This window comes from Phascolarctos cinereus, unplaced genomic scaffold (genome assembly GCF_003287225.1).
Source record: "Phascolarctos cinereus isolate Bilbo 61053 unplaced genomic scaffold, phaCin_HiC Scaffold_9;HRSCAF=440, whole genome shotgun sequence".
Classification (NCBI taxonomy): Eukaryota; Metazoa; Chordata; class Mammalia; order Diprotodontia; family Phascolarctidae; genus Phascolarctos; species Phascolarctos cinereus.
The window spans coordinates 208964885-208981980 of record NW_027556402.1 but is presented as its reverse complement, the minus strand read 5'-3'; the positions used below and the strand labels follow the sequence as shown (position 1 = coordinate 208981980).

General features: G+C 43.0%; 1 protein-coding gene across 8 annotated transcripts in view; it reads right to left on the bottom strand.

Annotated features, from left to right (window-relative positions):
* PLEKHA7 (pleckstrin homology domain containing A7) overlaps positions 1-17096 on the bottom strand; it is a 261079-nt gene that overhangs the window by 37665 nt on the left and 206318 nt on the right. For all 8 annotated transcript variants that reach the window (XM_021005362.2, XM_021005363.2, XM_078148643.1 and 5 more), the window contains 3 exons: positions 12406-12931; positions 10091-10177; positions 4856-4909 (listed from right to left, as the gene is read on the bottom strand). In XM_021005362.2, coding sequence (XP_020861021.1) covers positions 4856-4909; positions 10091-10177; positions 12406-12931 — 667 coding nt within the window. The remainder of the gene's footprint in view (positions 1-4855; positions 4910-10090; positions 10178-12405; positions 12932-17096) is intronic.

Here is a 17096-nt window from a genome sequence, read left to right as displayed (position 1 = left end):
TCTCCCAGGCTAGAAGTGCCCACTCATGGGCCCAATCCCAATAATGATCAACATAGAAGCTTTAGCCCATCTCATTTTTCCAGCTCTCCTTAAAAGGCCTGGTCATCCCCACCTCCCATTCCCATTTCTGGGGCCTCACCTCACTGGTGCCAGCCTTAGTACAGAAAGCCAATGGGGCTTTAGCCCTATCCTGGAATTTAAGCAATTCACCAGCCTCAACCTCCCCCAGAGGCAGGGATTACAGGCATGCCTATCACAGTGCCTAATACATAGTAGGTACTTAGCAAATGCTCACTGACTGATGCCATCTCCCCAACATAATGCAAGCTCTTTGAGGGAAGGGACTGTTTCATTCTATTTTTTTTATGTCTCTACCTGAGACAGGGCCTGGCATAGAATGAACACTTAAAAAATGCTTGTTCTTTGATAGATTATGCTATCTCTTCTAACAGAACATAAGCTCCTTAAGAGAAAGGACTGTTTCATTCTTATTTTTCTATTTCTAGGGTCTAGCATAGTGTCTAGTCACTGTCAATCAACAACCAATGCTTGCTGATTGATTAATGAAAAGCATGGATTCTATTGGTCAGGTGAAAGCATGGTCACATAAGCAGTCTTCTTCCTGCAAACATGGGCCAGGCAGAACTGATGATCCTAGGTGCAAGGTTTTTGCTGTGTTGTTTTTTAAAATTTCCCTTGCATTGCACTGGTAAAATACTGCATTGATAAATTGAACATTGCATTGATAAAAATGCAGGACAAGCATCTAAGGGCTACAGGTGTAAGAAGACAAGAAAACTATCAATAGGCCTTCTCCAAGTGATGGGTTAGAAGTAGTCGAAAGGCTTTCTCTCCCCTACCTCCTCAAGGGGAATGCTAGGAAAATGTATCTGGGAATAAGAGAATACAGTAAAAATAAGCCTGTCTGGTCTGCAACAGCTGGAAAAAAAAGCAACAAATGCTACAGAAGATCTGTACAGACCCCACCAAACAAAAGGATTTGGTATTTCAGAGATCAGCTGTTTGGGCTCCATGAAATATAATTACTGAAGGCTTCAGTGACTTGTCTATCAACAACTGAGACTTTCTGCAGCACCCTGAATGTGCTCGGGAAGTCGTCAGCACCGTGGACAGGTGGCATGCATTGAAGGTTAAATGGATGTGTCCGTAGCTTCTTTGGGTGCTTCCAGTCTAACTGGAATCTACCCAGTATGATGGAAAACTACTGCCATTTCACCTTTTGGAATCATTCTCAGTTACAAGAATATTTTAATAAAGCATACAATGAGAAGATTATCAATGACACCATATTTTGAGAAACTCTTTGCTAACTAAAAAAACCCAAGCTCATCTTTTTTATTAATCATGTTATTATTATGATTATTTTGTTACAAATATGAAAAACATGAAAGATATTTGTCAGTAAATAGGTATGTATGTTGTTTTATCTTTATTGTCTGTTTAAGATTTGTTACAAAAACTGTAATCAATTCTTAATTTTATTTGAATTAATTACATACTAAGGAAATTGCATAGACTCATGGAAAAGAGTGAGATTTTTTTTAAAGGCAGAGGGTGTTGCTGTTTAAAGTTCAGAAACCACAATGTAAGAGATTAGTGCTATTACTATAATTATTATCTAGCAGTAAATAATTGCTGACTCCCTGACCTCCCTCCCCTTCAGAAAAGATAAAGGGCAGGCAGAGCAGTGGATGAATAACAGGAGGTGAGTGGCAGAGGAGAGGCAAGCAATGATCACAAGTTATATTAGGACACAAACTATATCAGTAATTGTGACCCAAACAATAGAAAGATATTAGGGAAGTGAGGTGGAAAACATCCCATTCCTACTAGGGATGTCTATGTTATTCCCACTGACATTCCATTAATGGCCAATATTAACCACACTAGCACTAAACAGAAGAAACACTAATACTTTAACAGGAAAATTTGTATCTGAGGACTGGGGACTCTTAGGAAAATTCTCCACAAACCACAGTGATTACCTAAGATTATTTCCCATTTAACCTGTATATATCTTGTTTCTACATGGCTGTTTGCATATTGTATATCCTTTAGATTGTGAGCTTCTTGAAGGCAGGGACCATTTTTTACTTTTATTTATATCATCAATGCTTAGTATAGTGTGCCTGGCACATAGAAGGCTCTTAATAAATTCTTGTTAACTTGACTCCAGGGCATTATAGTCACATAGCATTAAACTTTATTACTAAAGAATTGGGCAACCACATGGTAAAGGGCTTTGAGATGGTGTCCTTGTGAGGCATGATTGAAGGAAGTGGGAATAGTTAACCTGGAGAAGAGAAGACTTGAAGGGTTGGAGATGGAGAAGGAAGATATGAAAACTGTCTTCAGGAATTAGAAGGGCTATTGTGGGGAAGACAGATTAGACATGTTTTGTTTGGCCTCAGAAGGCAAAACTAAAAGCAAGAGAAATTGCAGAGGAACCAATTTAGGCTCAATGTAACAAAAATCTTTCTCACAGTTGGGTTTCCAACAGTGGAACAGTTTTCCTTAAAAGATTTTTCAACAGAGTTTAGAACAGAGGTGTCAAACCCATGGTCCACAGACCAAGCTCCCAGTGAGGCTCAAAACATATTAAAATGTAACTGGGAAATGTTTAACAAAATAAATAAAAATACAATGCAACACAGATAATGTTAATTTGTGTTTTTCTAAATCAATATGCTGCCTCCCTTTCTATTTAAGTTTGACCCCATCGATCTAGAAGAATATTTATTGAGGGTGTTATAGAAGATTGGCCTAGATGGTCTGAGAGTTGGCCCTTGGACTGTCTCCTGGGAAGCACCTTGGGAGCCCAGAACCAAGCCTTATGTCACTTCCCTCACCAACTCCAACCCTTTATGTGATGTCTTCTCCCATTAAAATATAAGCTCCCTGAGGGCTTTCTTATTTTTTTGCTTGTGTTTGTATTCCCAGTGCTTGACAATGCCTGACACATAGCAAGACCTTAATAAATACTTTATATGTCTTCTGCGAGGGGTAAATGCCACCTTTCTATTATAACTCTTTCCTTAACTATTCCAAACAACCAAGATTCCTCATCTCACCTTCCTCTCTCTGTCTCCAGCCCTGACTCCCCCAGGCTCCTTTACCTCTTATCGAACATTTTCTGTGCCACACACTATAGGACTAGATTATATACTGTCTCATGGTCTCTCTTGAAGTTTTTGAAGTTTTGTTTTTACAAACAAATGGTAAAGTTCCCTAGGATATTGTCTTATAACTCTCATAACCCTGAAGACTCTGCCAGGCACATAGCAGGCACTCAGTAAAACACTGGTTGGTTACAGGGAAGCCATCCCTTCTCTAGGGTTCAAAGCTCCATTCCCACAGATCCAGAGATTCCTGGAAAGTCCTGGACAAAGTTGGGTTAGCCTCCTCCGAGCACCTGCTGGACCACATCTCCTATTACACAAATTCCTGGAATAAGTCCATGAGGAGGGTGAGATTAGTGGTGGTAGTGGTGGTGGTGGTGGTGGTGGTGGTGGTGGTGGTGTGGTGGTGGTGGTGGTGGTGGTGGTGGTGGTGTGTGTGTGTGTGTGTGTGTGTGTGTGTGTGTGTGTGTGTGTGTGTAAGTACTCTCTGGCCCCTCAACCTTTATGCTCACATATGTTATTAATTAGTGAGTTCTTCCTCCTTAGAGCTATTGCACATCTCAGGCACCATGAGCAGTGCTTTGCACAATGACAGCCTTGAGATTGGGCTGTTGTGACAGATAGCAGGCTTCTTTCTGAGCAAGCTCCCCTCCCCTAGCATGGGATGCTCCCAGCACTGATTTAATCCTATCTCAATGCTACATAGATCTATTTAAAATCAAACATAATAAAAGTAAGGGAGTATCACCAGGGAAGGGACCAGAATCTATTTACCTGAGAGAGGGAAAGTCTCAAAGCCATTCAGGTCCACCTATCACCCAGTCAGAGGTCATGCCTGTCAGCCTTCCTGAGCTGCCCCAACACTTAAAACCACTCAGGGTCTGAGGATAATTGGAAATAAGTCCCTGGACACTACTAGACAAAAAGGCTACTATTGGACAATACATATGCAAAAATAAAACTCCCATCAATCCCAGACTTTGAAAAAACCCCAGCTATGTGGTCACCAGGGAAATTCCACAATCAGTCCTTATCCAAAGGATCCACAGCTAAAATGACTAGAACCTATGGAGAGGGAAGTGGTCCACTTTTTGTGGTTGCAATCAACTAAAAGGAGATATTTCTGGCAGAGTGGGTAGAAGCTCAGCCTTAATTATCAGAAAGGCCTGGGTTCCAGTTCTGACTCCAACACATTTTGGCTCTATGACATAGGCTTAAGCTCTTGGTGCCCCTACACAACTCTCTAACACTGAGAGTTACAGATAGGTTGTTGATCAGCACTGGATGAAGGGAATTTCCACACTGGAAGTTCCCATTCCAAAGCAATCATAGGTCCAGACCAATAAACTCCCACTTTCTGAATTATAAACAGACTTCTCAACAGGAAAAATAACAAGAACAATACTTTTCCTTAAATAGGTTCTGTTAAATAGGTAGTGAAAAGATTGTTAGTCCCATTTTACAGATGAGGAAGCTGAGCCTCAGAGATGTTAAGTGACTGGCTCACAGTTTGTAAGGGTAAGAGACACATCTCTCCATTTTTTTTTTACTCTCCCATGTTGCTTCCAAATAAAAAGGGGAGATAAATTCAAATATGATACCATTCATTCTTCTCTTAGTCTTCAAAGTCTACTGAGGCTGGCAGCCTGTAGGCTGGGAAGACACAGCTGGGGAGGACAAGGAGAGTGAGTGAAGTAGGTTCTAAGTGTGCTCACCTTTAGGTCTAGATACTCCAGGTCTTTCTTCAGCTGCAGGTAAGTGTCGTCAGCCTTCAAGGAAGCACAGAGAAAAAAATAAGTCATATACCAAGGGTTTGCTCACATCCTCTACCAAGTAGCAACAGCGGTGGTAGCAGCAGCAGCAGCACAACAGGTCAACGCTTCTTGGATGATTTGGCCACATTGCACATTTTAACAAAGAAATGAGAGAAATCCATCACAACAGAAGCAGCATATAGTCTCTCCTGCAGCAAAGCGCTACAGATATGATCCAATGGGAGATGTCCACGAGGGACTGGGGGAGACTGCCACACCTCATTTACCCATTCTCAAATGACAGAGGGATGTGATGCTGACACCCAGAAGGAGATCACCCAACAACCCTGTTAAGTCAAAATTCTATAGCTGTCAACTACCCAGGACAGAACTGGAGAGCTGTCACAGAGAGAAGAGTCGTCTACCTGGCTCGTCATTTGACAAAAGCTAGCAATGAACTTGTGGCATAAACGGATAATGTGGTGGACTTAGATTCAGCAAGATTGGATTTCAAAATCCCTCTTCTGACACCAGCTATGTAACCATAGGCAAGCCACTTGACTTCTATGAGCCTCAGTTTCCCCATCTGTAAAATGGGGGCAAATAATAGCACTAGGGTAATGGTGGGGCTTGAATGAGACCTCTGACCTGCCTTGCCTCCCTCCTTTTCCTTCTAAGCTCACTCTCTGTAGATAAACAGAATTCTCCATGTCTTTCCTTTGGTGTGGCTCTGTCACAGCTTCTCTGGTGGCAACAATACCATTTGAACTCTCACTCCCAAGACAGACTAGATGTCTTGGAAGACAGATTAGTGGATCCTGGATTGCCTTGCTCTCATTACCCTCCCTCAACTACAGGTGAGTACCCCCACCACCTGCTTCTCTTATGTCCCCTTGTTCCCCTCCTGGTCCCTGGATCTGAATTCGTGCCTACAGACCTCTGGGCTTCTTCCAGTCATCTAGGTTTGTTAGAGTCATCCATAACTCTTCATTCTTATACATCCCCCAAACTCAATCTGTTACCAAGGCTTGACAATTGTACTTTCTCCATATCTCTCCTATCTATCCCCTTATCTCCATTTACACTACAAACAACTTAGTCTGGGTCCTTAGCACCTCTCTCCTGGGCTATTGCAATTGATCTCCTTGTATCCAGTCTTTACTTTTCCAACACATCTTTTACAGAGTTACCAAACTGATATTCCTATAGCACAGGCCTGACACTGTTATTCCTTTGACTGAATTTCAGTGGCTTCCCATTGCTTCTGGGATAAAATACAAACGTCTCAGCCTGGCCTTTAAAGCCTTTCATAATCTAATTCCAATCTATTTTTCCAGACTGATCACACATTACTCCCTTGCTCTAGACAAAACAGTGTACTCACCATTCCCAGTATAAAACATTCCATCTACTACTACCTTGGTGCTGCTGCACAGGCTTTCTCTCTTCACCTCTACCTTTTGGACCTTCTGCTCTCTTCAAGGTTTAGCTCAAGCAACTCCCTCCAACAACTTTTTACTGATTCCCCTAGTTGTTATCACCAAATCCCAATAAGCACAATATAGTAGAAATATTAATGAATATGGAGTCAGAAGACCTAGGTTTAAATCCTACCTCTGACACTTAACAATCTATGTGACCTTGAACAAATCATTTAATCTAGGTTACATGAGCCTCACTTTCCTCATCTGTAAAATGAAGGGCTTGGGCTACATGGCCTCTGAGGCCCCTAACAGCTCTAGACCTGTGATCCTAAGACCTTCTATTTATTTATCTGGGATTATATATTCCTCCAAGTAGACTGTAAGCTCTTAAGAGTGGGGACTCCCTCTCTTTTGGTCTGTCTCCCTACCCCTACCCTCATTCTCTTTCTCCCATCCTACCCCCTAGGTAGATGGATGGATAGATTTTACTTTTGTATATATATTCTTACTTGGCGCCTAGCACATAATTAAGACACTTAACAGATGCTAGCACATAATTAAGACACTTAACAGACAGCTCAGTGGCTTAGTGGATATAGCACTGGAACCACGCCAAGTATACCTAAGTTCAAATTCAGCTTGGATGAGTCAGTCTTGGTTTCCTCATCGGTAAAATGGGGATAATTATAATACCTACTTCCCAAGATTATTATGAGGACCAAATAAGGTTATATTTGTAAAGAGCTTTGAAAACCTTAAAACATTATATAAACACTCATTTCTCTTCTTCTTCTTCTACTACTACTGTTACTGCTACTACTACTATTGCCACTACCACCACTATCACTACCACTAATTGAAATGTCAGGGCTGGGGTATTTGGGAGGGAAGGGTCCACACCTGCGATTTCATTGTTGTCAAGAGCTCTCAATGTAGAAATTTCACAGGTGCAGATGGAAAACTCATGTGTAACTTAGAGTCTTAGGTAGCTGCTAGGGGGCAGTAAGAAGTTAAATGCCTTGACCCTGATCACACAGCCAGTATGAGTCAGATGAAGGACTTGAACCAGGCTTGTCCTGACTCTAAGGACAATCCTCTATCTGCTACAGTATTATGGCAGTTATTATGCACAAACTTTTGGATTGAGGCATAATAGAAAATGACCTACTCAATGGTTTGGGCATATTCTTATCCAAACAGCAGAGGGTGGGCTAGCTGCCCCCCAAGGCCCTTGCCCGGGCCTAGGCTTCTATAATAATCACCCTTCCAAAGCTTCAAGAAGCTCCTTATCCAATGCCCATTCTGCTGCTCAGCATGGAGCCTGCGCTATGGGTCAATATATAGACCCAGGAAATCTTCCCCCGCCAGACTTATCTGCTGGTGCCTCAAATAAAACCCAGTGGCATCTGCAAAAGTCAGCCTCACTCACTGATAGAATTATCAGGAACAGGAAGAACTGTCATCCTCTGAATTGAAGAAAAGGTACTTTGATTTCTGATAACTGGTGAAAATAGGCATCTCCCAGCAGCTGCAGCAAGGGTAAGGATGTGAAAGAACTTAATAGGAATCTCAGCATCTACATTCTCTGCAGCCAAAGACAGCGACCAAGTGAGCAGAGGACAACAGAGGAGGAACCCACGGGCAAACCAGAGCTATGTTAGCTAACCTCATAGTGAGCAAAACCCTCCGAAAACACATGAGGACTTGGGGCAAAGCTCAGAAGCTGTCTGGGGCCACAGATCAAGGGCACAAAGAGGGAGGAGAGAAAATGCTCAGGTGGCTTTTGGAGGCCCCTGTGTCCTTAACCCAGGGAACAAGAGGGACACACTCAGTGGCTAATGAACCTTTGTCCTATTCAGAGCTCCAGATACTACATGGTAACATCCAGGCTTCCTCAGGTCCCTTTCCTGTCCCTACCCCTTGTCATTAGCTCTGTACCTAGCTACTGTCTTCTTCCCAGAAACAGGATTCTCCATTGGTCAGCTGAAGGGCTGACCTTTTGTTAAGGTATAGCTGTATTGTTCCACAAAAAAGACACAATGGCAGGAGACAAAGGGGCATTATTCTCTGGCTGACTTAAAAAAAACACCCAAATTTAGCTCTTGTTTCAAAATTTACGTCCATTCTCCTACACCATGTTTCAGTAGTTATCTCCAAAAAAAGCATTTGATTCTTAAGATGAGGCAGTTAAATGGCCTCCATCTTCCTCACGTTATTTCTGTGCCTTGTAAACCTGTACAGGTGGGAGGAGGGGGCTAGCTATCAGGAGACCTAACTCCGTCATTTCTCACTCTGTAACCCTCAGCAAATGATTTCCTTCCCTTCCCTGGTACTTGGGTACCTTGGTGGCCAAAACCAGACCCTGCCACCTCAGACTTTCTATACTTTGTATGGTTCTGTGAGATGATTTCTCGTTCAGATCACACGGACAGAACATGGGCTCTGAAGTCAGAGGATCCAAGTTCAGATCCTTGCATTACCTATGTGACCTTGGGAAAATGATTTCAACTCCTCGGACTTCAGTGTCTTCGTCTGTAAAATGGAGGGCTTGGAATATATGTATATGTATATGTACATGCCCCTGAGGGTCCTTCCAGCTCTACAGGTCTGAGCCTATGACCTTTAGAGCTGGGAAATACTTTAAAGAACACCTAGTCCAATCTGAGAATTCAAACAATGACAATAGCCTCTCACAACTGATTCCTTTCCTGCCTGGGCACAGGCTGATGAGACACGTGCTAAAGCCACTTGAGGTGCCACGGGAGGGGAAACAGGCCACCCCTGACTAGCCAAGCCGAGGGACTATTAGTTTGTGTGGCACCAGTGCCTCATAATCTGCTCAGCTGGGCTTTCTACAAAGGGCCCTGGGGCACTGGTGGCAATAGCAGCCCTCAGGAGCTCGAGGACGTCCCCACATTGACAAGGCACCGGGATGCTAGCCATTCCATCCAGCTCAGAGAAGCAACACCCGGCTCTCTTAGCCCCACGTGCAGCCCCCTTCCCCCGTGGCTGGAGATTTGCCAAAACCACTGGGAAGCAGGGCAGTAACAACAAGGACACTAACGGGAAATGGAGGAAAGGACAAGCCAGAAAGCAAAGCAGATCAAGATGGCTGGCAGAAGAGGGCATGGGCCGCAAGCATGGCACTTCCCAGCTCCCGGGTGGATCCCCACAAGATAATGTATGGAACGGGTGGGGCCCGTTAGCAGCTGACCTGGTAGGTGGGAATTGTTGGCTCATGTTGCAGTAATTGGGCGATTGTGTAATTTCGCACACTAGCCAACTTAGCCTGATGTCTCCTTAATCGAATGAGAAGTAATGTTAACTCTTCAGGCTGCAGGTATGTAGACACATTGTAAAGAGGAAATTAGCCATCTGCATGCAGCGAGGATCATCATAATCACGCTCTCCACCGCGGTGCTGGAGAAGCATGGCGCTGGACGCCACTAAGCAATTACTCCATTAATTCTACCTTTTAGCTCAGATGAGTGCAAGAGCAGATAAAGAGGCTGCCTGAAGCCCAGTGTGAGGGTCAAAATCACCAGACTGTGCACATGGCCAGATAGTTCACAGTTAATGGCAAATTATAAGAGTTAGAGCCAAAGGAAGAAAAGCTTGTGGCCAGAAAATACCACAAGCTCTTAAGAATCCGCCCTGGGAGAGAATTCAGTACAATTTTTCAATTCTCCCTGCTCTCATCCCACCAACAACATAGCTTCCCACCAGCATCCCCCACTCCCCAACCAGCTCAGCCCTACCCATGGCTACTCACCGACTTTCCATGTAAACTGGGAGCACTAACAGTGTGTGTCATATACCCCATGGATGGCATGGAGCGCCTGTCCACATGAGAGGAGTTCTGCAGAAGGGAAGATGGGGGAAATCACACATAGAACAACCCCAGCCACAGGAAAAATGGAATGTAATGTAAAAATGTCCTCTGGGCAATGGGAAAACAAAGCAGCATGAGATTAGGAGTTGGGAGATATGCATTTCCAACAGGAAAAGCTTAGGGCTGGAAGGGATCATTTGGTCCAACCCCCTCATTTTAAGATGAGGAAAGTAAGGATCAGAGACATTTAAAGACTTTCCCAGAATCATCCAGCATGTCAAGGTCACAGGGAGAATCTGAACCCAAGACTTTCTGGCTCCAAGCCCAGCATTCCACTATACCACAATTCCTGTTAGCTTGCCATCTACCCTTGGAAAATCAACTTCCCCATCTCTGGGACTCAGTTTCTTCATCTAGAAAATGAATATAATTATAATAATAGCTACTTTACAGGGCTGCTGTGATGAGAAAATGAAATAGTAGACATGATAGCCCTCTGGAAGGACAAGACAGCTACCCACCTCTATGATAGGATCATGACTAATACTAATCATAAGGTGCAGCTAGGTGGTGCAGTGGATAGAGCACTGGCCCTGAAGTCAGGAGGACCTGAGTTCAAATCCGACCTCAGACCAAACACTTGACACTTACAAGCTGTGTGACCCTGGGCAAGTCACTTAACCCCAATTGCCTAAAAAAAAAAATACTAATCATAAGCCTCTACAAAAAAAGTAGCTATTTTATCCACCTATGCTATGGTCCATAGAACATTAAATAACAGCAGCATAGCAACTTGTCCCAGGACCATTTCTAGTAGAACTTCATCAAAAAAAAACCAATGAGATAACCACAAAAATGATGTTCACACAAAGTACCTGCTCTGATCTCCAAAAATGCTTGCATTTCACCAGTATCACCTTCACAACCTCTGTCCTAAGGGAGGCATTTTTGGAGAAGGTCTGAGCAGGTACTTTGTGCATGTCTGTGGACCATCACTGGTTTACTGAGTTGGAAAGATTTCAATATAGGCCTGCAGGCAGACCAGACGTCTGTTTTCTGAAGCCCAGCCTGGTTCAGTTCAAAGAAGGTCTTCTCCAAGTGGGTTGAAGGGAGATTAAAAAATTCAACCAAAGAATTCACTTAATAAGTCATGGAGGGGCTGCAATCTACATTGGTGAAGGGAGTAATCACATTAATGAGATAGCAGATCTTTGAAGCATGTTGCTAATATTACTACCAATACCTATGGAAATGAAGGTTGAAAACTAAAAATTAATAAATTTATTTTTAAAAAAACCTGAGACCTATCATAATAAAAAAAGTGTGCACACAAAAAAAAATTACTACTAATAATAGCTCGCCTTTATATAGCATTTTAAGATGTGCAAAGTGCTTTATTCAGATTATCTCCTTTAAACCTCTCACAGCAGCCCTGGAAGGTAGATGCTAGTTATCACCATTTTCTAGAATAGGAAACTCAGATGGATGAAGTGACTTGCCTATGCCAATAAGCATCTGACACAGAATTCAAACCGTGATCTTTCTGACTGCAGAGCCCAGAGTCCAATGCCTCCACCACACTGCCTACCTCTCTTAAGAATTTCCCTGGTTACCTTCTATTGATTATCTCCAATTTATCCTTTCTATAGTTGTTTGCATGTTGTCTCTCTAATTAGATTCTCTAGCACCTTGAGAGCAGGGGCTATCTTTTGCCTTTATTTTTATCCCCAAAGTTTAGCACCCAGTAGGCTTAATAAATGCTTTTGACTGACTGACTGAAATCACACATGATTTCATTTCATCCTCACAACAAGCCCATGAAACAGGAAAAATTATCATTAAGTCAATAAGCATTTATCAAAAGCCTACTGTGTGCCAGGCAGTGTGCTAGACACTAGAGATTAAAAAAAAACCCAAAAACAGTCCTTGCCCTCAAGAAGCTTATATTCTACAAGAGGAGACAACCTATATACACTATGTGTCTTACAAAAAAAGTATAAACAAAACATCATCCCCATTTTATAGATAATGAAACTGGGGCTCAGAGAAGTTATTAACTTGTTCAAGGCTAAGTAACCACAATACTATGATATAGACTCTCTCTTTGGGTCAAACCCTTGGCACATAGGGGCCAATACTTTCAAGCTCCAGTCTACCCTCAGCAAGAGGAATGCACAGATCAAAAGGGGGAGGAGAATGTAGAATGGTGGTGGGGGAAGGCACTAGAGGCTGCACAGAGATTTCCCTGTTCTCACCTTAAGAGTGTGGCCCCGGACCTTCCTGGGTGACCCCCCTAGGGAAATGTCCACACTCCGCCTCTGCTCCAGTGGTTTCACAGTGACTCGCTCAGCTGGCGTGTGTGGCCTCCGTGTTGGAAAGAGCCGGGGCGGGCCTAGGGGCGGGATGTCTGATGGAGATGGTGGCACAGAGATGGATCGAGGCACCTCCAGCATGCTCTTGCTCCGGCCCTGGTCGGCAAACTCTGGGGACCCTGCATAGATAGGGGCCGTGGGGTTCCCATGCTTGAACTGCTGCCTCTGCTGCCATTCATAGAGCTGCCAGACGGTGCCGTCCCGGTGCGCCCGGCGCTCCTCATTGGACATCTTCAGGTGGCTGGCTCTGTCCTGGGCATATTTGTAATCACTGGGTAAGTTGCGGAGTGGAGGTGGGGAACTGCCTGAGGAATGGCGGGTATTCTTGGGCAGGGTCTGGTAGTTCTCTGAGAAGGACAGGGACTGGCCAGGACCCTGCTGGAGGAATCGTATCTGGTCTGAGACAAGGCTGAAGAGAAGAGAGAAGGGGCTTGTCAGTCAACTCAATCATAGCTGTCAGTCAGCAGGCTTAGAGGAAAACAGATAGAAATAATCATAGAAAGGCCTGTCCACCAGTGTTGTTTCATCTTTATACAGTCTTGCATGTTAAGAATTCAGTCCTGCAGGTTAGAATTTTAGTAACAATTAAAACCCTAAACCCTGGAAATCTATCTTACCCTACAGGAAAATAGCAGAGAAGGGGATAAGAGAGAAGGGGATGATAGAAGGGAGGGCAGATTGGGAGGGGGTAATCAGAAGCAAACACTTCTGAGGAGGGACAGAGTCAAAAGAAACAATAGAATAAACAGTGGGTGGGGGGCAGGATGGAATGGAGGAAAATATAGTTAGTCTTTCACAACATGACTCTTATGGAAGTGTTTTGCACAACTACACATTTATAACATATATCAAACTGCTTGCCTTCTGAATGAGGGTGGGTGGGGAGGGAGGAAGGGAGAGAATTTGGAACTCAAAGTTTTAAAAATTAATATTAAAAATTGTTTTTACATGCAACTGGGGAATAAGATATATAGGCAAGGGGGTATAGAAATCTATCCTGCCCTACAGAAAAATAGAAGGAAAGGGGATAAGAGAATGGGGGTGTGGGGAGTGTGATAGAAGGAAGGGTAAATTGAGGGAAGGAGTATTGTCTTGAGGTGGGGAGAGGGGAGAGATGGGAAGAAAATTTGGAACTCAAAATCTCGTGGAAGTGAATGTTGAAAACAAAAAATTAATCAATTAATTAATTGATTTAAAAAAAAAGAAAAACAAAACCCATGGCCATTTCTTTAACCTTTTACCTCTTTGGAAGCAACCCCAAAATTTCTTTCTCCAATTCCATAAAATAAACATTTATTAAACATCTACTATGGGCAAAATTTCTCTCTCCAATTCCATAAAATATACATTTATTAAGCACCTGCTATGGGTAAAAATCTCTCTCTGCAATCACAAAATAAACATTTATTAAGCATCTACTATAGGCAAGGCACCAATAAAAAACTGGCAAACTCTCCTCTGTGTGTGTGTATATACACACATACACATATAAACACACACAAGCATGATACAAGGTGAAATGTGATGTGAGCAAAAAAGAAAAAGGATAATCATTATTCTCAATAAGAAAGTTTGAGAAAGGAGAGATCACTTCAATAGGTGAAGGAGGAATCTGAGATAACTTCATGAAGTCAGGAGATAACGGAGATGGGCCTTCAAGTCTGAGAAGGACTTTTGACAGTCTGAGAAGAGAAGAGAATGTGACTGAAGAATGGAAATGATCCCCAGAGGAGGGAGAGGACAGGATGAGATCATGGAGGGATGAGGAGTCCAGGTTAGCTTGAACTCTCACTATGTAAAGAGAAGCGATGTGAAATAAGGAGGGCATCATCTTGTTACTCCAAGCTTTCTCTTACAGGGATTCTACAGGTGCCAATCCTACATCTTCACCTGCCTGCTGAGTACATACATTTGGACATCCTCCCCTCGGTCCCCTGCCACTACTTGTGCTCAATCATTAAAACTGAGTTCATATCCCCACCCTCATCCACTCTTCTTCCTTATCTAAATTAATGGTGCCACCATTCTGCCACTTGCTGACACCTCGGAGTTACCTCTGACTCCTCCCTCATCCCTAGCATCCAATAAATAGCTGGTACTCTTGGGCTCAGTGTGGGATGGTAGACAATGCCTTGACTTACAGTTAAAATATTTAAGGTTCTAGTTCTGGTTCTAATAGTAGTCATTTAACCCCTCTGGGCCTCAATTTTTTCATCTGTAAAATAGGAATAATAATCCTTGTACTCTACTTACCTCAAAATATTGCTATGAAGAAAGTGCCTCTTTTTATATCCCCAGTGCTTAGCACAGTGCCTGGCACATAGTAGGTGCTTAATAAATGTTTATTGAATTTTAAGTGTTCTACAAAGAACATAAAATTAAATAAATTAAAACATAAAATGAAACTACTTTTTATTGTTTCTTTCAAATTCATACTTTCCTTTTCTCTCCTACTGCCACTATCCTAATTCAAGTCCTAATCAACTCTCACTTGGATTACTATAATAGTCTACTAATTGGTCTCCCTATTTCTAGTCTCTCTTCATCTCTAATCTAGACCACTAGAGTAATCTTCCTCAATTATGGCTTTCCTGACATCACTCTGCTGTTCAAAACCCCTAAGTGGCTTCCCACTGCCTAGACGATAAAGAATGGGGGGAAGTGGAAAGGCTCGCCTGGAACTCTAAATTCTCTGAGACTTCCTCTCTGTCTCTGTTTCTCTCTCTGTCTCTCTCTTTCTTTCTCTCTCTCTCTTTCTCCTCCCCTCTCAAGTTCGCTTTTCTCTATTCCCCTTAAATGTGCCATCCACTTTATCCAAGCCCATCACCTCACTGCTTTATGTACACTTGCTCTTCCCATCTTGCCCCACCAAAACATCATCCTTTCTCTAATTCTTCATGAAATTCCACACACTCTTCAAACAATACTTTTTCTAGGAAGCCTCCTTTGCTAGTCTTATTTTTCATTCCAATCTCTGCCCTAATACTTGGCACCTGCAATAAAAAAGTCTTCTTGAACCACCTGGCCTCTCAGCTCAACCTCCTAAACTCTCATGACCTCCATCTTTATTCCACCTCAGCCATATAGAGGGATGCTCACAAACTTGATCCAGTCATTGCTCAAAGCCAATCTACCTCCATGAATAAGAATCCTGAAATTCCTCTCTAATCACAACCTGCTACCTTGCAATCTCTCCCTCTGCCTCACCGTTCCTAAAACTTTCTTCTTCATTCTCACTACACCCACCAGTCTCTCAGTTTCTCTCTGTTCTCCCAGTCCATCATCCCCTACTGTCTTTCCACTTCCATCTCTTCACAGGTCTGACCTCATATTGACCAGTTCAAATGACACATTACTGGTTACCCTTGAGTCCCTTGCCCCAGTGCATTACTGGCAGTTTCATTTTATCAAACCCCAATCCGTGGTCTCCCTCACAATCTGCCTTCTCTATTCCTACCCTAAAGCTACAGAAAGCCACACAACCACGAAGACTGGTTCCGTGACAAATTTGTTACCAATCTCAAACGGACCCTTATTGGTCCACAGCAATTCTTTCTCTTCTTTCCTAGTTGACTCTCTCCTCCTTCTCCTTGCTAACCCATCCACTTGTGTTCCTGATCTTGTACCATCTTATCTCTTCCAAGAGTTCCCCCTTTGATCATTCTTATTCTCTATCTCTATCTCTTACCTTCCATCTCTCTTTATCCACTGGTTCCCTTCTCCCTACCTACAAACGTCCCACATCTTTGAAAAACCTTCACTTAACTCTGCCATTTCTTCAAGTTATTTGTCTATATCTCTTCTTCCTTTCATAGCCAAACAAAAAAGAGTTGTCTACACTAATTTTCTCAACTACATTCTTTTCAAACCCTTGAAACATGACTTTTTACTCCATCACTTCAATGAAACTGTTTTATCCAAGGCCATGTGGATGATGAACGGAGGTGAAAAGAAGAAAGGCTGGGGAATAGTCAATGAAAGAGGGAAAACGTCTTGGAACCTTGGAGCCTATCTGCAACGCAGTGTTACAGGACATCCAAGACGCCAAATTGTGCATCGGTCCAGCTCAGAAGTGGCATCTATCCTACTGACTCTTACTACTGGGAAAACCTCAAACCTAGGGCTAAAACAATAGTGCATAGAATTGAAGAAAATGAAAAAGGTCACCCACTTCCTTCACTACCAATAATCGAGGCACACAAGCTCAGAGAGGAAGAAAGGGTAAGGATCTAGCTAACCTGACTGATTAGATATGGGGCTTGACGCTATGCCAGAGGGCTCAGGATGAAACATGCTGCCTACCTCCCAACCCCCTCATTGCACTGTGATCTCTTGGAGACCAGGGACTGTTTATTTTTTACCTTTCTTTGTATCTTCAGTGCTTGACACAGAGACTGGCACATAGCAGGTACTTAATAAATGCTAGCTGATTGACAGAGAGGACGTGGAGTCAAGGTGCAGATTGAGGTATATCTTATTTGGACATGGCCAATGCTTATTTCGCTTGACTATGTATATTTGTTGCTTTCTTTTCTCTTTCATTGTGGGGAGGTAGATTTTTGTTAACCGAAAAA